Source organism: Paramacrobiotus metropolitanus, unplaced genomic scaffold (assembly GCF_019649055.1).
Source record: "Paramacrobiotus metropolitanus isolate TYO unplaced genomic scaffold, Prichtersi_v1.0 Parri_scaffold0000093, whole genome shotgun sequence".
Lineage (NCBI taxonomy): Eukaryota > Metazoa > Tardigrada > Eutardigrada > Parachela > Macrobiotidae > Paramacrobiotus > Paramacrobiotus metropolitanus.
The window spans coordinates 254,068-277,781 of NW_026570313.1; the positions used below are offsets into that span (position 1 = coordinate 254,068).

Genomic DNA, 23,714 nt, shown 5'->3' on the forward strand with positions numbered 1-23,714 from the left:
TGTATAGAAGCAGATACATCAATACGTACAAACCAAAACAATCCAGAAGCGAAGCATCACGTTGAAAGCATTAATTTTATGTTTCAGCACAGAAACACAGCATGGTAATGCGGTCTGTGTATTAAGAAGTAGGAGCTGTTACACCCTTTTTCAACTTGTACAGTCATTTGCTTTCCTGAAGCGCAGAATAAGGAATTGGAACTGACATGCTTAAACTGTATCGTAAGGACGCATACTCCATCACTTGCACTAAGAGATCGCTGCCAACGCGCTGCCATCCTTCGGGATGGGGTACCAGCCCGTCGCCAGAGTGCATGGACAGCCGTGACCGCTGCCAGGGTTACCGGTGGGAAGTGATCGTTCAAAGCGTTCGTTAAGGGGCTGGCCATTTGCATTTTGCCATCGCTGCAGGGCAGATTAGGTTTCGGAATAATGATCGGCAGTTTGTTGATGCCCAATTCATGCGCATGCCATGTCATAGGCAGTATCCACGCCGCTCTGGCGCTCATACCCGACGAAAGGGTCGCGCCGTACATGGTTCATATATTCACATTCATATATTCATATTCATAGGAGAATAAGGAGATATGCTATTCTGCTCTAATAAGATATCCCACATGTATCGACCAACAAGCTCAAGAAAACCCTGCACCGGCTGAAGAAACTAGATAACGTCTATTACTTCCGCTATTCCAGTGGCTAATCAGGCTGTCGGCTTTTCCACAGGTTGCTTCTGATTGATTTGACGTTCATGCGGCGCAGCGGCAGTATGGAAACAGTTTTTATTTATTTTACACTATATGCAGTACTTCTATTAAAGCGGATGAATGTTGTCCAAGCGGTTCTCCATGTTGTGGCTACTTGCTCTAACCAGATTACAATGAGCGCAGCCTGACTACGAATGTACGAACATTTTTCGGATAATGGCCATACTGCTCCGATAACCTGACTCAAATATTGGTTCTTCTTTCCTAGATACGGGTACGGAAGTTCTAAATTAAAGTACGCCTGGGATCTGACGGACTACACAGTGAATTACAATAGCGATCTGACTACACTGGTGTTTCTCGATTCTCGCAGTCGTAACTCGTAGTCATAGCTGGTTTCGAGACCTTGCAACATGCTCCAAGCCGAACAGTTTTTTGCCCTCTCGAAGCGCTGAACAACCAATTCGAGTTTGCCATGCTATGACAGCATCGTTTTAATGTGGATGAACCGATCATTCACATAATCATGAGATACTAGAACTAAACTGAAGATCTTTCCGGCAAGATGCGGTTAACTTTGAAATTTAGCACGAAAATGCGGTACAGACAGGAGCAATTACACATACTACGTCTACGGTCTACACTACATAATAATATGCGATATGCCTAAGAAGTACGAAGATACGAAACAAATATTCGATACAAAATGGAATAAAGTGACTGAATACAAAATATGAGTAAAATTCTTTGGACACGAAGTTCTGGTCTTCAACGGAAGAACAAACCAACGCTGCTTTAGTATCGCTCCCCGCGTTACAGCTGCTAGCCGTTGTCGACCGCGTATAACAATACGGGCCAGTTCTTGAGAAAACCATCCAAGTGCTGCGTTGTGGGGCCGGCCTGCCGCCCGTTAAGTATCCAGCCAATGTCGCGTGCCTCCTCTAAGAAGCCCTTGCCCAGAGCTAAATCGGAGCGCAGGGGATGCTGCTCATGCGCCGCCCACTGGAATAACATCATCGCGGCTCGCAACACGACCGCCATGCGCTGATGATGATATCGCGGGAACCACGCGCTGAATGAAAACATAAACAACTTTTTTTTATGGATAATTAGATGTCCTTATCCAACATCTGAATTTATTATTATTCGATAATGAATAAATACTATGGTTTCTTGTTAATATTTTATTAATTGTGGCAATTTTTAAAAATATTATTAGTAATTTAAAATTAATTATTATCAATATTTAATAATAAATATAAAATACTTAATATATTTATTAATATTATCATTAATATTTGTATATTTAATTTAATATTTATCATTATTTATTTAATATTAAATCAAGTGAAGAAAACACAAGAAACTTAAGGCAGATAAAAAATCGGGAGAGCAAACTGGCAAAATACACCACACTGAAGTTCTCGAAACAGTTTGAGCAATTAACTGCTTACCGTGCGCAAACCGCAAAATCCTGTAGCAGGGCCCACGCTTCCGCGCAGCGCCCTTCTTCGGCGTAGCGACCAGCAACGCGCCAACCGCACACCAGCCGGAAGTGTGCATCGGGCTGCAGAATACAGGCAGCGTCGAGCTCCTTCAGTAGCCGCACCTCATCGTCGGTCGCCTTGCCGGTCGGGACCTCCGACTCCAGCTCCTGATGGCGCTCCATGAATTCGCGTAAAAGAGCCAGTCGGTCGGCCACGACGGCACCGCACTGGGGGCACGGTTGGCTGGCCCGCTGGTCGCTGGGAATGCGCTGACTGCAGCCCTGGGTGCTGCAGCGCAATGCGTTCATTTCGCCTTCCTAAAAGACGGTAGGATGTCAATTTTCTCATCTCCGTTTTGCCAATTTGCTTACCGATGTATTGCTGATTTGCACAATTTGTTGACCGACAAATTACAGACTGCATTGCCCGACAGCTCAGTTGTGCTACAAACTTGCTGTCCGTCTTAAATCTTGCAAATATGCCACTGACCGGACAGCTTTGTGGTAGCTACGCTACACACAGTGATATGCAGTGTGTGCCGCGAGGCATGTTACGAGATCAGTGCTCGCATGTTCTAGATGTTGCAAGTAGCGAGTTATGTGACCAGTGAGCAAGCGTTATGCAAGCAGTGAGCTTGCAGGTTTTGTGCCAGCTCTGAGTTTTTCGCGCGCATATAAAGCGCGATGTGTTTAGAGCGGCTGTGAAGCGGTGTTGAGCCAGTTGTCAATAAATGTAGCAAGCGCCTTGTTGCCGGTATGTATAGCATAGGTGTTATAGGCGAGTCGCCCACAGCTTGCTTATCCTGAAGTGGAGTGAAGTCTGATTCCTGTTCTTAGCTTCTGACAGTTTTTTCTAACCTTTCGTACTCGTAGTGTTCTCTTGGATTTCTTGGATTGCTTAGTTTTTTCAGATTCCTTAGGTCTTTCTGAGACTTTCTTAGGTTCCTAGGTTTTCTTAGGCTAGCGGTCAAGAAAATCGTCGGCCAGCAAAACCCATCGAAAGCGGTGAGAAAAAAATCGCTGGAATTTGTGTACGTGAAAGACCGGTGCTTCTGCATTACACCCGGTCCAGCAACCCATTCCCACTTTGTTTGTTTTGTGAAAATTTGTGAGGTTTGTGCTTCGACATTCATAAACGAAAGTTTCTACTATGAAAAGTAATCAGTTTTTAGAAATTCAGAAAACTGCAAACACTTGTTGAATACTATACGGAAGCGCGTGCTTAAAGTGAGCCGAATATGAGAAAAATCGGAGTACACGCGTATATATAGAAACGTCAACGGAAGTAACTAACCTTTTCGTCGCTGCACTGTCCACAGCGGCAATGGCGAAAATGTAGAAGCCGAAATAACTGCAGCCGCTTTGTCCGGCTGCCCATTAGGAAATTGCCGCTCCAGTAGTCGTAGCGCAACTGAAATAAATTAAATTGGATTTTCAACAAAACTAAGGTTTATAAGAAGTAAAGAAATTTTTCAAATATACAGCTGACACTCTGGCTGTTTGACGGGATTACAAGCATTTGGTGATGAATTACAAGATTATGGCATTTGTGATTTTAGGGCAGTTGTAACTTAAGAGAGATTTGGTTGTTGTAATTATGGTAATTGTGTTCATATTACAAAATTCGCAATGTGACTGGTTTGTGCTGGTAAATAGGTGTGATTAGGCATAATTCCTGCTTACATTGGTCCACGCGGTGAAATTGGCGATGGGCTCTATAGCGCGCACGTGCAAGCGGCGTTCGGCCCGGTCAAAGTTGAGGATGACATTGGCGTTCCAGCAGACCGGCGTCATGGCGCGGTGCGGCGCCGCCGGGAAGAGGGCGGCCCCGTAGGGCGGCGCGCCGCCCTCGTTGAGACCGTAGGCGTGGAAGAGGACGCGGCGGTACAGCGGCAGGTTGTCCGTGAACTGGCTGGTCACGGCGGCGCGGTTGGCGGGGCTGCCAAGGCTGGTCATGATGTTGTGCAGGGTCGGCGATGACGGCTGCATCCTGCATCGGGGAAACACACGACATACGTCCGTTAGCAATATAATTACTCTCCTACTGTATTTCCACGTTATTCGCATTCCGGAAATTTTCAAAATATGGATTCCCGTACCGGACACTAGAGGCAGGGTATTCTCCCGCGGTTCCATTTGACAAAAACTTTCACAAAATTTATTACGCGATAATTAGCGTTTTTACACAAAATTTTACACGAGATTTAATAAAAACATTACCAAGTGTTCTAATGTGAAGCAAAGCAGAGAAACCGTGCTTCGGATGTCTGGTACGCGAATCCTTATTATGAAAATGTCCGGAATGCGAAACGTCAAAGTATTCAGCTTAAGCTCGATGGATATACAGTTCTTACGAGGCTACTGGAAAATGTTATTCGTTAGTGGCAAAAAAATGACTAATTTCCGAAAACAATTAATGCGGTGCTATTCTTGAGAGCTGCTATTCATGCCAGATTTATTTAGGTCAAAATGTCGCTGTGGTATAATTGTAAACATCAGCTCGTCGGCCTATTCCTGCCTGCGGTTAATGTAATCCGACAAAAGTCGATAAATCGATGCGGCATTGTTGCTAATATCAGCAATTTATGCCCGGTTTATTAAATCAAAATTTATTTGTTTGTCGAGGCATAGTTACGTACCAAAACACTAACAAGCAAATATCAGCTATTAGTGCAAAATCCAGTTAGAAAAAACTGATTGCGTGCTAGCTGTGGTGCAATCTGGAATACAAGCTGGAAGCTGCTTTGCTAAATTAATTTAATTAGAGAAAATTTACTTAATCGGCATTGATTATTAGTGCCAAGTGGTACGCGACAACCAACTATTTCTGCCAAACTTATTGCGCCGAACGTCAATTACTTACTCGATGCGATATTGATCATAGTTAGCGTCATAGGGCAGCAGGATGGTCAGTGTCTCCAGAGCCGACATGGGCGGGGCGCCGGCCGTGAATGCCCTTCGGAGGGCCAGCTGCAACAGCAGTGCACGGTGTTTAATTAATAGCAAAAGTTTTTACGGGCAATGGAAGCCCGCATAGACGTACGTTGTGGCGCAGTTTGATTTTCGCCAGGAGGAAGGAGATGGTGGCGCAGCCGAACTCCCGGCATCCGCGCACACTACAGTCATGATCCTCCTCGGCGTCCACGGCCATCACGTACTGGGTCATCCCGCGCACTTGCTTACACTCCAGTTTGTGGTCCCGTTTCCAGCCCGCTCGCTGCAATCGGCCGATTAGGAAATCATGTGTAATATCTAGTTCATCGTTTACCTGATTATTTGTCTTTAATATGCAATTTACTTTGTCTAGCTATCGGCTTAAGCTAACAATTTGTTTATGAATTTTCCTCATGTGCATTTCAGTCGTGATTTTTGTACGAGTACTTCGATGGATTACTGATTTTATTAAAAACACCATGACCTTTTACTCAATTACTTACTCAGTATTTTCATACAAAACAAACATTAAGCAAATTTATAAATTCGTGAATTAGTCGCAGGAGTTCGCTATCGCGCACTCTGAATCAAATTACAGCACTGCTTTAAGACATTATGGAGCATTCTTATACATAAGCGTGAAATCCGTTTGCGCGCGCAGCACCCGCTTGGGCTATTTTGGCAGCAACGAGATTCCAAAAAGAAATGCATTTAAATGTACGAAAAGCCTTATTATGGACCAAGCGTTTATAAGATCGTTTACACCGAACCACGACTCTAGCATTTTTTTAAAAATTAGAACAAATTCCAAAATTTATTCCAAAATCTGAACAAATCGTCCGGCGTAGAAACGACTTTAACAGCTATGTAAGAGGAGAATCCTCTTGTACACACAGCAGCCGCCCATCCGCCGCCTACCTGGTTGACTCAAGCTCAAGCACAAATATCTTGATCTTCGCCAACAGCGGCGATGGCACAGTGGCTGTGCTACGTGGATCACACACTCGGTAGCCAGCGGTTCGATTCCGCTCCATCGCCATTTTTCGGAATTTCCTCAACAGACAGGATCTTCATCTGACCGCCCTCCCTCGCTGAGATCACTACGGACAGCTAACTTATGGCTGCCTCTGTGATAGCTACATCCGTTTACCGCGAAATTTGGAGATAATCAGACTGTTGGTACACCTCAATGCCTTCAAAACTTTTTGAAAACTTTTTTTCGCCATAACGGATTTCACCCGCCTGTATGCACAGAATGAATGTGGCTACAGAATGTCAGAAAGCAATGCTAAAATGTGTTCCGGAGTGCGCGACAGCGAACATTTTCGAGCATACGCGAAATTGGTTTTTCCGGGTCCTTCGAGTGCTGTACCGATACAACTCTCAGCATACTGGTATTACTTGCAGTTATTCAGCGATGCAGTAATACCTATCATAATGACGCTTGTCTTACTTAACAGCTAGCGTCGCAATAGCGGTAGAAATGACAGCCACTGCAGAGCTGCAGATCCTCCGTCTTGCGCTCCGTAAAGCAGTTGGCACAGCGCGTCTGATGGGCGCTCCAGTGGAAGGACCATACCCAGGGCTCCGCTTTGACGATGAGGTCGCCGGCCGCCAGACTGCGGCACTGGAAGGGATCGGAGAGAGCCGCGGTGGACGCCATGGCAACAGCACACGATCAACACTGTTAAAGGTAAAACACACTGGCACTCACGGCGTGGGATCTGTAAAAGTACGATATTTATCGTGCTTCATGCTCTGGAAATCATGGCAGTCCTGCAGCCTGTTCTGTACAGTAATACTATAACACATAGTACAGTCATCGGGACTACCAGATTATGGGGACTACGCCACTACTACCAATAATGGAAGGTATGAAAGTTGAACGATGCAGTGCAAAAGTCCGCCATTGGCTGTCAACAACTCCACTCTCCAGCCTACGCATCTCGACAGTTTGGGCGAAATAATGAGCAAGCATTGTATACAGGATACTTCTGGGAATCCGGAAATTAAAGAGAAACTTACCGCTTAGGCACCGATAACTTGGCCAAGGAGAAATTCTTCGGTGAGATGGCGAATCTGCGATAAGAAAATCATTACAAGGGCCTAGACTTCGACAAAAGAACGAACGAGAACCTGACAAGTGAGTAGTGAGTGAATCGCAGCGCTAACTACTCACTGCGTGTTCACTGCTGAGGCTATATGGCGTACCAAACACCTCACCCCCCGTAGAATGTAAAAAGTAAAACTTAAAAAAAACACAAAACAGTAAAACTCAAAAACGTAGAACGTAAAACACAAAACGTAAAACTTGAAAACGTAAAACTTAAAAGCTCAAAACACTAAAACTTAAAACTCAGAACTCAGAATCGTAAACTCACATCTTAAGTCTTACAACTGTAAACCATGAAATGTGAAGCGGTGTTTTCGTGGACTTGGAAAATTTTTCACTTTCAGAGTTCAGTTATGATCTGTTCGGCTCACCAAACAGCTACTGTGAAAAATTTTCAAAGTCCACGAAAACACCGATTCACATTTCATGGTTTACAGTTGTAAGACTTAAGATGTGAGTTTACGATTCTGAGTTTTAAGTTTTGGTGCTTTGTGTTTTACGTTTCACGTTTTTAAGTTTTACGTTTTGTATTTTACGTTCTACGTTTTTGAGTTAAGTTTTACGTTTTGTGGTTTATGTTTTACGTTCTACGGGGTGAGGTGTTTGGTACGCCATAAGGCTAGTGCAAGAAGATGGCATAGCGTACAGTACGTAAAGCATGCGGGCTACAGTACACATCCGCACTCGGTGTACAGCGTACAATACGTGTACAGTACGTGCTAAGTTCACTAGGCGCGTTGCGCTGGACAGTGTGGAGCATAAAACTAGCGGTGGTTGCGAACCACATTATTGCACGAGCGCGAGCGCCAGTACCACTGGGAAATGGTATTGGGGTTGTGGAATTGGAAAAGCGTGACGCACGCTCTTCGTGGCGTCAGACAAATTTTATGCTCTTGACGAAGACTTATTGCAGCACCTCGCGCTTCGCGCTCGGTGCAAATTAATATTATAGGAGTTCAGGAGCATGAGACCGAAATTTTACGAAATACACGTAATGTAGTTTGTATTGTTTCCATAAGAATAAATTTTATGAGCGAGTGAGAAGTTTTACTGTCTAGGACGGCTCGTCGCTCGGTCAAGTTGTGATACACACGAGGTATTTTACATTCTGATTAAGAGAATCGAGAATTGATTGAATCGTTGCTGTAAAAAATATCGCTGCTGCAACATTTACGGGCTGATAATTGTTGGCAACCTGGCAATGTTCTGGCAGCGTGCTGGAAAGCTAATACGCTAAAGTGTTTTCCAACGTGAGCTAATCAAGAGATCCCTTTATTCAAATGACGTTTTTTTTGCATTTTTCACTACGAATACTGATGAAGGGATATTTCCATAAAGCTATGAGCTATATCCACAGCTTTCTCGTACCTTGGTGTTTGATATATTTGAGAATGCTGCGTGCCGCCGGTATTCTAGCACAGGTCTCCCTGTTCCTTCAAGCGATAATAATGATTTTTTAAGTGCTGAGTTTAATTTTGACTGCCCCGTTATGTAACGTACCGGTGTAAGTACCAACATGATTGTCTTGCAACGTTTACGAAACAACGAAAATGTAGGTATAGCAAGCTGTCTCAAAGCATCAACAAATTATGTTATACATGTTGCAGAAAATGTCGTTTTCACACTAGAAAAAAGCATTGAAAAGCTCACATAGTATAATTACGATTTACTGATCCTTCGTTGACTCCGAGATTATCAATTTTTACGAATGTAATTCTTGTTTTGCACCGGATTATGTTCTAAGTTAAAATGCATCAGCCATGCAACAGCGACTAGTTACTGATTAATTTTCCCGGCAGAGGATATTCAGGCAGTTTGGCGTGGAGGGTCACCATACTCTGACGCAGACTTCCCATGGCGGCCCGCAGCGCTGCTGTATCCCGGCCGCCGAACGAGACAATCTTGTCGGTAATATATTGCAAGGGATCCAGCAGTTCAGCCGTATTAATCATCTTCTCCATGGTATTGCTCAGTGAATGGCCCGCATCGAACAGACCAGACAAGTACAACACAATCTGCTTGACCTTTGTGTTGATCTCCACTAAAGCGTGCAGTTTCGTCCGCATATCGCTGATCTCGCGTTCCAGGCTTTGTTTCTTCTGCTGCTGTTGCGCTTTGGTCTGTTGCCGTTGGTTCACCGTATTCTGAGCCGCGTTGACCACTGCCTGCTGTTGCGCCACACGCTGCTCTTGATGGCGTACATTCTCCTCGGCACGGCGCACTGCGTCACGGGCGCCATCGACCGCTCCACCGATTTTACAAGGTACGTTAACGATGTTTCGAGTTTCCTTAGCGACGTTCTGTGCACCACGCTGGAGTTCGTTTCCAACGTTTCGTGCCCCGATCCCGATTTCCCTAGCAATATTTTGGAATCCTTTCCCGATTTCCTTGAAAATGTTGCGTTTGTGCAGTGACCGTTTCGATTTCCAGATGCAGTTTTGGGCTCTGTCCAGATTCTGCTGCTGGGATTGCAGGTTGATGTGGGCGTGGTGGAGGCTGGCTCGTTCATTACCCAGCTTGACTTGGGCGTCATGTAAAGCGCTGGTTTGTTGACTGAGATCGGCAGCGGCGGCGGCAATTTGCCGGTCGGTTTCATTCATCGCGTTCTCCAGCTGTTGCCGCTCCAGAGTCTTACGGATGATGCGCTGATCTTGTTGTTGCTTGAGTTCTTCCGAAGCAGCTCGCATTGGCTCCAGTGTCGTGTAGAAGCGTTGGAACTGGATTTTGCTGTTCGATAAAAGTCGTTCGGCTTCCGCTGGTTGGGTGGGAACTTTGGCATCTGCGAGTGGCTTGAGAGCATCGTTAGCCAAAATGCGGATTGCATTCTCGTACGGTGTGGCGAATCTGGACCAGAAACCGTCGATATCATTGTTGTCGGCTGCAAATGAGAACGAGATTAACCACATTGCTTACAACAGTTGACGCTTTTACGGAAAATGAATTTTCTGTCCGGTTCAATAGGTACGTTGACAAAAAATGCCATTTATTATGTGCTTATCATTAATACGCGGAATGTTTTTAATGAGTTTTACATGGCGATAGAACAGTACTCGTATAGATGACAGTAAGATTTATGTGCGCTGTGCGCTTGTGTATGTTCGTAATAAACAAACCTGTTATGTGCGGCGGAAACAGGAACATGCTGATAATAGTCGCCATAATAGTAAGGTGTACGGTATCACCACTACCCCGCATGTTGTAGCTTTATGGATAATGTGAGAATAAAAATTCAATTACGGTATATGTATTACCGCCAAAACTCGTAACCGTGGTTGTGTAGGACTTTTAGTCGACTAACAAAAGTCAATATCTTATTGCCGCTTACTGCAATTATAGCTTCTTAAATACTTTGCGTTTCGCAAACGCATTCTTGCTTCGTACGATAAGAGGTCACTATGAAGACTTCCTGTTGGCACTCAACAAAACAACCTTTGCATGTGTGGAAAACATCCTATTCAAAGGTCGCATGCCAAGGAAATAATTTGATAACCACATGAGCTAAGTTGCTAACATACGACGTATGTTAGATCATGTGGTTATCGTTAACATCGCCAATGCGACCCTACGTGGGCTAGACGGTGTGTTTCTGCTTTTTCCCACGATATCTGGGCCCGATCAACCATCCGTTTGACGCATGCACTAGTAAATTTACCTTGGATATACAGAGCTTGTTGCGATTGTTAAATTTCTCATGGCGAATCTAGAGATTTTTTCTTGTTTTGATATTTGTCGTAAGATTTCGTATAATATCCGACCGTCTGAACTTGTTGATGCTGTAGTGTACTTCGATTGCAGGAAAAGTTCTGATGTTTTGTGGACCGATGTATAAAAAAAACTTATTAAGGGGCAGTATGCGCTACGTGCAGTGCAATGATACGTAACTCAGTATTCAGTAGTAAATTTGCACATAATAAAATAACGTGGAAGGGTTGCTTGTGCACAGATACGAGTTTTAAGACTAACAAATTGAATTAAGACATACAGTAACCTCAACCTGTGAATGCGCTCGTAAAACAGTATGGCTTTCTTTTTAATTTCCGAAAAATGTTATGTTTACTCCTGGCGACCTGGCTTAAAGAAAATGGTCCGGTACTTAGCGTCAAAAATGGGATACATACACTCAAACGTTCGCTTTCGCGCAGTTCGAATTGTTGTATTACTCTATATCATTCTAGAGCTAAATGATTTTTATACATTGTTCTGAGAACCGTTTGCGCTCGCGACATCTGGTTGACGAGATTTGGCGTACTAAAATGGGTGAAAAGTAAATGCATTGTAACATTGTTGTTGCACCAGAAGTCTGGCTGTTACCCGATCTTCTTGAAACTCTGCTGAAAAAGTAGAAACTTTTTTTCGGTCGTCGTTGCCCGGCAGTGGGTAACGCCAACGGCGTTGCATCGAATAAATAATATACTCGTATTAAACTAAAGTGCGCCCGCATTTCACTTCACCGGGGGTCAGCAAATTTATAGTTAATCTTTTATTATTTCTTTCTACCACCCAATCCACAAAATTACACCACGAATATTTGAATTTAGGTTTATTTTTATCAGTTTTAGGATTGTAGTTATTTGTACGAGTAGTGCATGATTAAGTTATTGGAACCTCCACACATATGCAGCCACTGCTTTTCATTTTTTTCATTTAAGAAATCACTGCCATAATCAAGGTAAGTCCGGAATAGGAACATGCTTCATGTATAGCATGCGGTTAATAACTGAGATAACTGAGTGCTAGTCTTGTGACCTTTTTAGGAAAATTCCTACGGTATGATAGTGCATAGTCCATGGTGTAAATGGAATCTGTTCAATGCACGAACTTCGTGAAAATTTCCGGCAGACGGACAGCGAATTTCGCGAGCTATAACCGGATATACATTATCGAAAACGTCGATCTATCTTGATTGCATTAGCACGGAAATCCTTGAAGGAAGTAACACATTTGAACTCTAGGTAGGCTTTTTGGATAGTTACAGACTGCAGCAGTGCATATAAGTGATACACATAACTGTAATCGGCACCGTTATTCTAGCGTTATTATAACTGAATGGTTACCGGCAATTTACAAACACGAAAATGAAGGCCGCTAGTATAAGTATTTTAGTGTTTGCGTTATATGCGGCGTCAAACTGTGCGATTGCGTTCACTGATAGCAGCGCATCGGAGAGCGGAATTTGCTCAGTATACGATCCTTCTGGTCAGTGGCATGCTACAGTTTTATTCTGCACATAATGTACAAAATACAGGCAATTTTAGTAGATTAATTCAGCATGAAATATTCAGCTTCAGCATTAGACAAATAATTTTTTAAACCTGACGGTGACGTTAACTTTAAAATACCTACATAAAATTCCTGCTCAAAGAAAGCACTAAACAAATACTCCTGTTGCAGAAAGCAAGGAACTGATACTAAGCAAAGATGAGCTCAACGCCACTTTCGCATTAATGTCCATTCACCATCCATGGGAGAAGTTTTTCATAGCCGCTCCGGCTGCCATCGCACTCCTTGGCCAGTTGACAGTTTTGGGAGGTCAGAAGGACTTTCGCATCAATGACCGGCCACCGAAGGGTGACTTCAAACTAATTCGCAATCCAGAGTCATTTCGTGCAACAATGGCACAGGTACGGTAAATTTTGAGAAACCGTTTTTTTGCACCCATTACAGCTACGATCATGCTACATATGATATGAATTCCGTACAGAGCATGCATTAGTAAAGTAGTAGTGCCGGCACATTCGAAAAGTTATTTTTACGTAATTCTCGTGTACAGATAGTTTGTTCGCTCTGTGTATAATTAAAATCTGTAATCATCTTTAAACTTAATTACCTGAGAAACTGCAGCAGAAGCAATAGTACTCGTGTTGCGTATGCAGAGTGCCGCATTAGCAACCACGTTTTAATAATTCTAAACAGGTGAGCCACGATGGTTGGAACAGCTTCAGCGTCGCCCACCGCAATATGGACATGATCCAGCTGAACATGCTGGCCATTCCGCGACGCGTTCAGACCGTCGTCAAGATCATGCAGAAGTTTTCACCGGCAATGATCCAGCGCATGCTACCGATTTCCCTCAACGGAATAAAAGAGATCAGCCAACTGTGTGTGACCTTATCCAGAGACACGGAAGGGGAATTTCGGAAGGTCATGGCGCTGTTACAGGAAGTGGTCGAGGCTACACAGAGCAGCCGCGGTTTGTATGACGAAAAGGAGCAGCAGTCCATCGCAGAATATAATGCATCCCTGGTGCAACGGGACCATTTCGAAAAGAAGCAACAAGCGTATCGTCTGAACCAAGCCGAGATTAATAGAAAGGTAAACCAGCGGGAAGTTAGCTCAACGTAGTGCTGGTACTAATTATGATAACGTCACGCAGACTGTACAGATAAGAGTCCAGATAAGAGTACTGTACAGAGTCTGTACTTATAAGTTATAATAACGATGCGCAGATTGTACTTAGCAGAAAACGATGTACAAGCCCATCCGGAAACAAGAGCCTAAGTGTACCCGCGAAGTAAAGGGGCTGCGTAAAGTAACGTAGAATAATTACCTTAGTGTAGTGGTTACAGATAACTTTATTAACAAAGTTTATTAACATTACAAAAATCTACCACCAATACCAGGTGTGAAAGGCACTTCTTTAATGTTGAAGTCATCTCTTTAATTTTTTGCTCTTGTGCTGCCAAAGCTGCAATTTGGTAGTGGCGAAATGTGTTGTAGTTTGTCCAATGGCTAGCCAACGCTTTTTAATTTTCCCGCTTGCACATGCTCTTGTTTCCGGATGAGCTCGTACAATGTAGGACAAAATGGTCGCCTGCTCACATATCCACACTCAGTACGCATACAGCGTAGTGAACTGTACGATTAAAAGCTGAAATATCCGACTATCGTACGCTGTACCGCCGTCACTACTACCGCGCCCATGCGTACGGATAACTGGGTATGGGAGTATGCGACATTTAGTCCTACAGTGTCCTACATTTAGTTCTACATTGTACCAAGTTCGTGCCGTCAACAGTGCCCAAAGTGAAACGTTATTTTGTTATAATTATTGTACCAGTGGTCCAGTGTACGCCCACCATGCACACCACGAAAACCGAAGGCAATCAGTGTGTGGGCATGTTACTTATGTGCTCTTTGTATGAGCTCAGACTCATTTTCCGTCAGCATAAGTAAAGGTGAATTTTACAGGTTAATGAGTATGAGCAGCGTTATAAGCACGCACTGGATTCGATTCCCACCGGATGGACAAAGGTCAAAATGGAAATCACCAAGGCCGTGGTAGGCGCCGTTGCTAGCGTCATCAGGGCCGTTCCCTCGATGTTAGGTGATGTCACCTCGGTGTTAAGACCACGTGGCGTCGTCAACAGCGCCGATGCAGCCGCCCACGGCGCCCAGACGGGGACTGCCAAAAAATCAGATGTGGAAACGGCTCTGGAACGAAGCACGCTGGGTCAGCAAGCGTATCTTCTGATCGGAATCCTGGATAAACTTGCAGCAGACTTGACGGGGAATGATACGAATTTCAACGACCTTGCATCCCAACTCAACGTCATCGGACGCTTGATGCCGCATTTAACCGTCGATCCGGCATTTACGGTCTTCAGCAGCCTGTTCAACCGGGTTAAAAATATCATCCAGCGGCTTGTTGACCTCACGTCGGGGCTACAGAGGGAGCAGTTTGAGGCAGCCAAGCAGTCCATAGCTAGCGAAGTTAACAATATCAAATCGCAGGTCGAACCGCTGATAAATGCGAGAAATCCCAAGACTGGTCCTGCGGCGCCCAGCGTAGACGGGCAGATCAGCGGAGCAGACGAGCTGGCTCAGGTAAGTTGTGTATTATTTGTATTATTGTAAAGTGATATTTGTTTATTAGTTATGGATCAGAAGAATTCTTATACCCGCGGTTATTAAAACGGTTTTAATTCAAGTATTAAATAGAGTAGATGTTATAAAAGTTTAACGCACAGCGGAAGAAATACTGAACTCGTTTAATATGGTGCTCGTTTAATTATGGTGCTGCTTAAGAATGCTTAGCTTCAATACAAAGCGATTTTAAATTAAAGCCTTTTTAAAAAATGAAGCGGATTATTGCTTCGTTCAGTGAAATTCCGCCTTGATCACGGATAGCGTGCCCAACCACATGCACATTCTTCGGTTGATGGTAATGGTGCCGTAGTTCGGGTTATCAATCGCAGGTACACGGCCCTTGTACAGTGTACAAAGGCAAGTAAGCACGTGCAACATCGTCGCAGTACCATATATGGGAGGCATCACATGTGTAAAGGTCAGGCGTGCCGCAAACCCGCACTCCGGATACGTACGTAATTACGCGATCGATGTACCTATGCTGTCGTGAATTTAAAAAAACTGGAGTGTATTTCCCTTCAGGTAAATTCGGAGATTGTAACTGCAGGATTTAATTCAATTTTTTCTAGATTAATGCGTTTAGATTCACAAAATTATGGGTGTTGAAAAATATTATTGTTATCAGGCTAACTCTTACCAACAATGGATGAGATATCATCAGCAGCGAGCCGATCAGAATTTCCAGGACCTTATGAAGAATCACGACATGCTAGCGGAGGTTATGGTTAAGATGGCGCGACTCAATGTGGACCGGATCGAGTTTGCCGAAATCCTGGCGATCATCCGTGAAAGTGTGGTCATACTGGGACAAATCCAGACCCACTGGAGCAAATTGACGGAATTCTTCGCCGCCATGGCCGTCCGCACGGAATTCGCTGCCAACCAGACCATTAATCCGTTTCTGCAGAATGTGCACGGTTTACTGCAAGAATCGAATACGACGATGGAAGATCGTGACCTGGTTATGCAGCTAATTCTGCAGCCGTTGGTGCGTGATATTCAGATGGCGGCGCACTTCATTCACGCTGTCAGCAAAACCTACGTCCAAGTGTCCTCAGCCTACATCATGGATCAGCTGGCCGGTATGGCCGGTCTGTCGGTCCTGCCAGCCGGGCAACGCCAATCGAAAATACAGGAGCTGCTGACAAAAAGCAAGGATGCCGAGCAGGCTATCTTCCAGATGGCACGCGAGAAACGCCTGGCGTATACTAATCAGGTCGCTTTGCTGGCTCAGGGGCAATGCTGAAACCGCTGCCTTTTATCAGACGTTGGGCTTGTGACCTTTACAAGCTATATTTTAGTCGTATCTTTTCCGGTCATCGGCTGAATTTTTTTAAAGCGCAGTTTGTGTTGCTAGTTTATTCTGCAGCGTGAATTTATGAGATAATTTTGACAAACGTTGCTGTTTCAGTTTTTTGGTTTTTAGAAAATGCAGTTTCTACTATAAAAATTAAAAATAAATAACGTATATCATAGTGTTTTGCCTTTGGGCGATAACAAGCAGTATGTACCGACTGAAATATAATGATCTTGACAAGGCCATCAAATTTTTCTTCGGTAGTGCTAACGAAAACTAAGATGAAGGCAGATGTCGAACCGATATTGTGATTCCAGTTTTTGTCGTCCGCCTTGAGTGAACCATGTCCCGTTCGAGAAGACAAGGGGGAGAACCATGTCTCGTTGCCAGGAGGAGAATCAGTTAAATTAAACTGATTTCCCGGTGACGCGATGCTGGACCGACGAATTTACAGCTTCGTTTATTCCGCAGAACAGGGATCGTAGTCGTATGAGCAGGTTGTTGATTGTAATTTATAATCTGTAGCCTATAACAAATCTTGCTCGATCTGGTCTTTCTTCCCCAGACAGGATTTAGAGGCACTAACGCGAATAGACGTGGCTGCGATTAGTAATGCACTCAGAAACCTAATTGTTCGGCATGCACTGCATTAACTTATCATGAGCGAGGGCAGCAACAGGACGAACAGGATGATACAGGATACACGAACAGATGCCCATTTTAAAAAAAAATTTTTCCGAGCGTTAATAAGCATTGAGGTGCATCAAAAGGAAATGCACAGTGCACACACACGAGACAATCTTCAATTAAACGCGATATGGTTGGTCGATAACAACGAAAGCGCCTGCTGCCCTGTGTTGGCGATGATGTTTGCAACTGGGAAGCGGAAAAATATGAAAGCGCAAGCTCGGAATGCGAGCATTGTTGACCTTTAGAAAATACCAACTTCTCGGCTGATCCACATTTCCTGCAAGCATTTCTGAAACGCCAAACTTTAAAGAGCATTCCCACTTAAATTACAAATAAATTATCAAGCTTAACATGTACAATATAGGTTTATATAGATGTATGTATTCAGATTCATTATTCAGATTCCGTCCCTTAATGCTACGTACCAGTTACATCAGAGCGAAGAATTAGAAAAGATTGCCCAAAACCAGTATTACAATCTGAAAGAAAAAACTCCCGGATAGGTATAGTAATCACTTGCTTCAAAGCACACATTCTGTTACCTGTGTCAGTAATCCGCGTTTTCCTATAGCTGCAGGGCAACCGCAGTACCTGCATTCCGGTTCTGAATAGACAGTGCAAAGTTACAGAAATTCCATAGTCGAATTTAATTCCATTGATTACATAACCACTTGTCAATTACTCTTTGTGCATCATTATGTAAAAACTGCCAAAGGCTACATAATCACTTTCGTTGTTGCTCGGAAAATGAAAGAGCACATAAATATATTGCTCATGACAACTTTCACACAAGGAAATAAGTCTCGCACACGAACACGCTCGTGAATTCCTCTTTATAGAAGTAAAACAACTAGATTTCGGCAAAAATGTTGAGAGCCGTGATTATGGTGTGCTTTGCCGCTATGGCGGCCGCCCAGCAGCAGTTTGTGTGGGATTTATTGAAGCCGGCGCAGTATGCGGCGCAAGTACAGGCGCTACTGGCCAACCGCGACGGCAACCAGTATCCTACCTACAGCGCCATTCCGCAGACCGGATTCAACTGTGCCAGTAAGAAACAGCCGGGATTCTATGCCGACACGGAAGCCCAGTGTCAGGTCTTTCACCGCTGCGACGTCAACGGCAACCAGACCAGTTATCTGTGCGTTAACAGCACCGTCTTCAATCAAGTGACTCTCGTCTGCGATTATTTCTTCAATGTCGACTGCCAAAAGTAAGATAAGCCTTTTCTGTTTATCTATAATAAAAATATTTTTTGCAATACTTTTTGTTAACCGGCTGGCTGCAAATAAATAAATTTTATTTCACAAGTATATCAAGCGCATTGTTTTTCCCCATAATCAGTTCTGCTTTTGCACGCATTTGCGCGTGTTTTATTTAGAGAATTATTACTACAAGAAACGGTTTATTTCAACAGGTTTGCTTCGTACGAGAATTTCGCTAACGCCCGGTTGTACACCGATCAGCCTCTCTTCGACACTCCGCCCAATGACTACGTACCACCTGGAGTGGGAGCCCCTCAAATTTTAGCTGCTCAGCCGGCTGCGCCCCGCACCGCTCCTAAAAAGGCCGCGGCGAGCGGAAAAAAGGGAATGACTGGGAAGATGACCTGATCTCTAGTAAGACATCCGAGCCAAAAAGAAGCAGTTGCAATTGGCTTTATAAGCCATAAAGAGCAGTTGCAATTGGACCGGGAAGGACATATTCAGGATTAATAAAACAACCAGTGCAGCGTTATTTATTGCTATTTTGATTGATAGTGCATGTAAAAGTACCGGTAATTACACTGCATTTCAAAATGATGTTTGCGCAGGAAAAATCTGTTTTTTTTTCGTCATCCGCGTCGTCAGCAAAAAGTATAGTTTCATCTGCTGTGGTAAAGATAGGTGTGGGCCGTGTGGCCAAACAAAAACTGAAAGAGCACTTACACATTGTAGTTACCACATACAAGATACGAGTACAATAACTACTGGCATAGTTGTACTTGCCCCAACGGAGCTGCACTTTATTGCATTTCCACGTGCGAATGCAGTTTCTGTAACGCGCGCCACCGGCAGCAAATTTCAAGCAGATCTTTTGGTACTTGTACAACATCGTGCAGTCCACCTGCCGTGGTTGCCATGCGTTCAGAAAAAAACCTCTGTAAAATTATTATGGTCGACAATGTCGCCTGTCGGAATTCCTTTGTAGCCCAGGCATTTCCGGCGGAAACTGAATTTGACGCAGCCGGTTAGTCCTGTTGGCACTTCATGTAGGTTCCCTGTCAGTTATGCAACGGTTCGGTTTTTCGGTTTATTACGTACTGATCACCTGTGGGCTGTGGCCACTGGTCTGCAGCTCATGTTGAATTTATGCGAACATTACTCGTATCGCAGATCCATTCGCTGTATTGGTTAAATATAGAAGTAGTGAGACCTTTACGTATTACTATTTTACATAACAACAGTACATCCATAAGCAATAACAGAACAATTACTCCCGTAGTTGTAAACGGTTGAAAAGTTGTTGAGATGAAAAGTGCCCAGCTGGAAGCGAACGGAATTGATACGCGATTTGTAAGTGTTTTTGCTCCACCCCGCGGCGACATGCGAACATCCACCTTTGCTCGTACTGGAACTTACAAGGAAATGTCGGAGAAGATTTTGTACCCTGAAATTTGACCGTCTAATGCATTCTTGCGGGAATGGTTTAGTGATCTATCCTGACCGTTTCCTTACTATCCTTCCTTTTCTACACAATGTACTGTGTATCCGTTAGCACCAAAATCCTGAATGTATCCCAGCCTTAGAATATCAGAATATCAGCGGGTTTTTTTGGGATCGCCACTGCCCGAGTCAAACCTTACGTGCCCTAGCTTTTTTGTGTGTGTCAGTATCTCTCTTTGTCTTCTTCATCCACATTGGTTGATTATAATTTCAAATTGCGTGGTTGTTAATTTTCACTCACACATCGTTTTGCTTATTTATTGACTATCTTGTTGTATCGTCCACTGCCATAGATGGGCATAGACGAAGACATTAAGCTCCAAATCATCATCCTCATTCATTCTGACTGCACTGATACTTACCATTAGCAGTTAGCACTAGTATCTACGCTGTACACGTGATCTGTTATACAGTGGACACGACCAGCGCCATGCTTGTTTATCAAAACAATGTATCAGCGTGGAACGCCGTGGACGTCCTCGTGGACGGACTGCTACAGTACGGCAAGGTGATCAGCGTGGCGGACGGCGGCCTAATTATTGATTTCGAATGCGCCTCACAGCGCTCGCAGTTCGCCCCGTACGAGCACATCTTCTACAGTAGCTCCTGGGGACCGCGCACAGAGAACATGCAGGTGCTGCTGCGCCCCCACCCCGACCGTCCCTGGATGTGGTATCCAGGGAAAGTCATCCCTCTCGGATTGCAGTACTATACTAACGCTGAATATGTGGAAGTGCAGCTACCATACGGTACTGTCAGGGAGCTGGTATCCGCCGCTCAAGTGCGCCCAACACCCACCAACAGGATGCTGCGGGAGCGACGCGTGGAAACAGGGGAGTTTGTTATCCGTGGCTGCCCGCTTCCCGCTACCTTTGGGGCAGATCGGACACCACTCCTGCTGGAGATCTTCATGCGCGAATTGAATCACCGACAGCAGGTCGTGTGCACGACGCTGCTCGGCCAGACGCTTCATTATCTGCAGTGTCGGACCGCCGTTCCTCTGGTAGCTGGTCAAGTGGTAAAATAATTACAGTATTAGCAACTCATATTGTACAATTAGACCTACGCTAATAAGACAGTTGTATACTGTGCAAGCCGGTCCGGATGATAAGCACGATTAAATACAGCGAAATATACAAACCCTCGATAGTCCATACTCGTACGCATTACGCCAAACGGTTTAAGGGAAGTGGCCCGGTACATGGTACCGAATTCGTGTCGTGAACATGCACCGAACCTTTCACTTTCGCGCACTCCCAAACACATTTTTGTTTCGGTTTATGGCATTCTGTAGCCAGATGACTTGTATACACTGGCGTGAAAACCGTTTGTGCGCGCAACATCCGGTTCGGGAGTTATGGCTGCTCGAAAATTCCAAAAAGTTTAAATGCACTCAGGTGTACCAAAAGTCTCATTATGGACCGATCTCCTTCAAATTTTGCACGTAAATGCACATAGCCATGAATATCATTTTTACACCGATCCAGATTTCCATGATTTTTTCAAATTTTAAAATGAATTTTAAAAATCTTAAAATTCATTTTAAAATTTCAAAAAAATCATGGAAATCTGGATCGGTGTAAAAACGATCTTCATGGTTATGTGCATTTACCTGCAAAATTTGAAGGAGATCGGTCCATAATGAGACTTTTGGTACACTTGAATGCATTTATTTATTTTTTTTTCGAACAGCCATAACTCCCGAACCGGATGCTGGGCGCGCAAACGGTTTTCAGGACAGTGTATACAACTCATTTGGCCACAGAATGTCATAAAACAAGAGGAAAAATGGTTTGGGAGTGCGCGAAAGAGATAGATTTCGTGCATGTACACGATTTGGTACCATGTACCGGGCCACTTCCCTTAAGCGCGTAACATTCATTTGGCTGGCGCATGTGCACGCCATATAAATGTTAATATTTTAATAAGCCAATAGTAATTGGCAGACGGAAGGTGGCTAGAAAACAGTCGGTACAGTAAAGAACAATCCAACCGCAGGGCGCATGTTAGCCTTGTGGTGAACGTAGTGTAGCGGCCATCGTGCTCAGCGCTAACATCGCGCGCCTTATATGGGCCAATGTCAAAACGACGGCGGAATTTTCAGCCGGCGGAATTTTTTTGTGGTCAAAACGCAGGCGGAAATTCGCTAGGTCAAACTGCCGGCGGAATTTTCGTAACTTTTTAATTTCATTTACTGTGCATATTTAAAAACAATTTTGCAAGAAAAATGTATCTTACATAGATTCGGGCGCCCCGTTATCAGTATAAGCCTCTTTATCGGGCCGCATATATGTATGTACAGTCTGTATGTACAGTATGTATGGGCGTTGTTGCGCCGGGAGTTTGCACAGAACACGCGAACAAGTTCAAGAGAATACCTGAGCCGCGCAAACGAGACAAACAAGGTGTTCGACAATGGCACTGCGGCGATGACATTGAGGTGTGATCTAGTCTGATCCCTGTGGAGCCTTTCCTGGGAAGACTCACAACTTTTCTGAATATAGACTGGCACAGCCAACCCAGAGTCGGTCCCAGACGAAGAACCTCTACGCACAGAGATCTCGTGGTCAAACTGCCGGCGAATTAGCTGATTGGTGTTCGAGCATGTACGTATGTTCTTTCATGGCTGTTATTCAGCTGGGTAGAATAAAGTCTGTCGCTTTAGTATTTCGGGCAGAGGGATTGCTTCTTGTTTTTTTTTGCTGCAAAAAGATACGATATTCTGCCATTCTGGTCACCGCGTTCGGGCCAGAAACTGGAGAGCGGGATCGGAGCGCCGCACATTTAATTTTCGTGAAATCCTCCACCAGCTATCTCGAAAATGAATTTCCCACCAACGCTCCAAGAACGAATCCGACTCAAGCTTGCTTCTACTGTAGAAGGATTATACATACCTTAGCAACATTGAACACCTAAATCAGCATGTTTTGTTGCAGCCTGTCATGCAGCAAAAAAATTTCAGCAAAACTGATCAAAAATTGAACAAAAAGCCGAAATTTTTTCGAAAAGTGAATCGAGTGTATTGCTTTCCCATTGCGTGCACCATGGAAACTGCATTTTTTTGTTGATAATATCTGTATAGATCGTTTTCTACAAGAAACTGAAATATCACATAAGGGTAATAAACGACACAAAATTTTGTAGTTCAAAAGCTGGGCGATAATACATTACCGCACGATTTCAGTTAGCACAGTTTTTCTCACAAGTTTTCCAAAAAAAATTTTTCGCTTTCAGTAGCCAATAAAATTTGTGATCGAACCAATCTAAAAACGTTGTTGTACGACAATTGGTTCACGGGCAGCAAAACAAAAACTGAGATCACCGCCATTTTGTTGGGCCATCCGGTACATAGAATGTCCAACCTGTATTTACTGCATGAATTAGTTTACCAATAAGTTGGTTTTGTATCAACCTGTGATTTCCGTAAAAAATGCATGTTCGGGAAATTCCGTCGGCAGTTTGACCAAGAGAATTTCCGCCGGCGTTTTGACCACACAAAATTTCCGCCGGCGAAAAATTCCGCCGTCGTTTTGACAACAAAAAATTTCCGCCGGCAGAAAATTTCGCCGTCGTTTTGACATTGGCCCATTATAGGCATTCGATGTAACGATAAGTACCTTTGGCTTTACCTGTCCAATCTCCGGACTGGCTTGTACAGTAATACTGGACGTTCAATTTGAAAATGTCGCTGCAGTACAGCGTTGCACTGTATCCGGGTGCGGCTGCAATGTAGCCCAAGCATGCATCTTTGGAGAAAAGGGCGGTTGGTATGTAGACAGAGTGCTATTTCCCTTGGCTGTGTACTGTAGTAAACTAAGTGTGAGTACTGTAGTAAACTATGCGTGAATGATTTACCGTACTTTGCACAGAATGTTTATTATTATTATTATTTTTATTACATCAAGAGCAGACAACCCGA

The 23,714-nt window shown here is 44.1% G+C and overlaps 4 protein-coding genes across 6 annotated transcripts; 2 read left to right on the plus strand and 2 right to left on the minus strand.

Moving 5' to 3' along the window:
• Positions 1-1,290: 1,290 nt before the first annotated feature.
• LOC129596618 (uncharacterized) lies at positions 1,291-7,230 on the minus strand. Of its 3 annotated transcripts, none has more exons than XM_055493948.1 (8): positions 7,153-7,230; positions 6,581-6,851; positions 5,237-5,410; positions 5,057-5,163; positions 3,877-4,183; positions 3,488-3,604; positions 2,162-2,511; positions 1,291-1,779 (listed from the first exon to the last, which is right to left on the minus strand). In XM_055493948.1, the coding sequence occupies exons 3-8, from the start codon at positions 5,357-5,359 to the stop codon at positions 1,530-1,532; spliced, it is 1,254 nt and encodes a 417-aa protein (XP_055349923.1). In that variant the 5' UTR covers positions 5,360-5,410; positions 6,581-6,851; positions 7,153-7,230; the 3' UTR covers positions 1,291-1,529. The 3 variants fall into 3 exon arrangements, with proteins under 3 accessions (XP_055349923.1, XP_055349924.1, XP_055349925.1); XM_055493949.1 differs by having other exon boundaries at positions 6,581-6,811; positions 7,153-7,226; XM_055493950.1 differs by lacking the exon at positions 6,581-6,851 and having other exon boundaries at positions 7,153-7,224.
• Positions 7,231-8,708: 1,478 nt separating this feature from the next.
• On the minus strand, positions 8,709-10,522 carry LOC129596619 (uncharacterized). Its single transcript, XM_055493951.1, has 2 exons — positions 10,354-10,522; positions 8,709-10,118 (listed from the first exon to the last, which is right to left on the minus strand). Exons 1-2 carry the CDS (start codon positions 10,433-10,435, stop codon positions 9,013-9,015), a joined length of 1,188 nt encoding a protein of 395 aa, XP_055349926.1. The 5' UTR covers positions 10,436-10,522; the 3' UTR covers positions 8,709-9,012.
• Positions 10,523-12,266: 1,744 nt separating this feature from the next.
• Positions 12,267-16,571, plus strand: LOC129596625 (uncharacterized). The gene is made up of 5 exons (XM_055493957.1): positions 12,267-12,436; positions 12,632-12,861; positions 13,154-13,552; positions 14,429-15,064; positions 15,732-16,571. Exons 1-5 carry the CDS (start codon positions 12,316-12,318, stop codon positions 16,350-16,352), a joined length of 2,007 nt encoding a protein of 668 aa, XP_055349932.1. The 5' UTR covers positions 12,267-12,315; the 3' UTR covers positions 16,353-16,571.
• Positions 16,572-17,874: 1,303 nt separating this feature from the next.
• Positions 17,875-19,017, plus strand: LOC129596631 (U-scoloptoxin(01)-Er1a-like). The gene is made up of 2 exons (XM_055493964.1): positions 17,875-18,303; positions 18,508-19,017. Exons 1-2 carry the CDS (start codon positions 17,960-17,962, stop codon positions 18,701-18,703), a joined length of 540 nt encoding a protein of 179 aa, XP_055349939.1. The 5' UTR covers positions 17,875-17,959; the 3' UTR covers positions 18,704-19,017.
• The last annotated feature ends 4,697 nt before the right edge of the window (positions 19,018-23,714 follow it).

Coding starts and splice junctions, on each gene's coding strand:
- LOC129596618 (XM_055493948.1), bottom strand. CDS start 5,359: ATGACCCAGTACGTGATGGCCGTGGACGCCGAGGAGGATCATGACTGT. Junction 4,184..5,056: donor TATGATCAATATCGCATCGA/GTAAGTAATTGA, acceptor TCCCCGATGCAG/GATGCAGCCGTCATCGCCGA. Junction 2,512..3,487: donor GACAGTGCAGCGACGAAAAG/GTTAGTTACTTC, acceptor ACCGTCTTTTAG/GAAGGCGAAATGAACGCATT.
- LOC129596625 (XM_055493957.1), top strand. CDS start 12,316: ATGAAGGCCGCTAGTATAAGTATTTTAGTGTTTGCGTTATATGCGGCG. Junction 13,553..14,428: donor AAGCCGAGATTAATAGAAAG/GTAAACCAGCGG, acceptor TGAATTTTACAG/GTTAATGAGTATGAGCAGCG. Junction 15,065..15,731: donor GAGCAGACGAGCTGGCTCAG/GTAAGTTGTGTA, acceptor TATTGTTATCAG/GCTAACTCTTACCAACAATG.
- LOC129596631 (XM_055493964.1), top strand. CDS start 17,960: ATGTTGAGAGCCGTGATTATGGTGTGCTTTGCCGCTATGGCGGCCGCC. Junction 18,304..18,507: donor TTCAATGTCGACTGCCAAAA/GTAAGATAAGCC, acceptor TTATTTCAACAG/GTTTGCTTCGTACGAGAATT.
- LOC129596619 (XM_055493951.1), bottom strand. CDS start 10,435: ATGCGGGGTAGTGGTGATACCGTACACCTTACTATTATGGCGACTATT. Junction 10,119..10,353: donor GTTTCCGCCGCACATAACAG/GTTTGTTTATTA, acceptor TCTCATTTGCAG/CCGACAACAATGATATCGAC.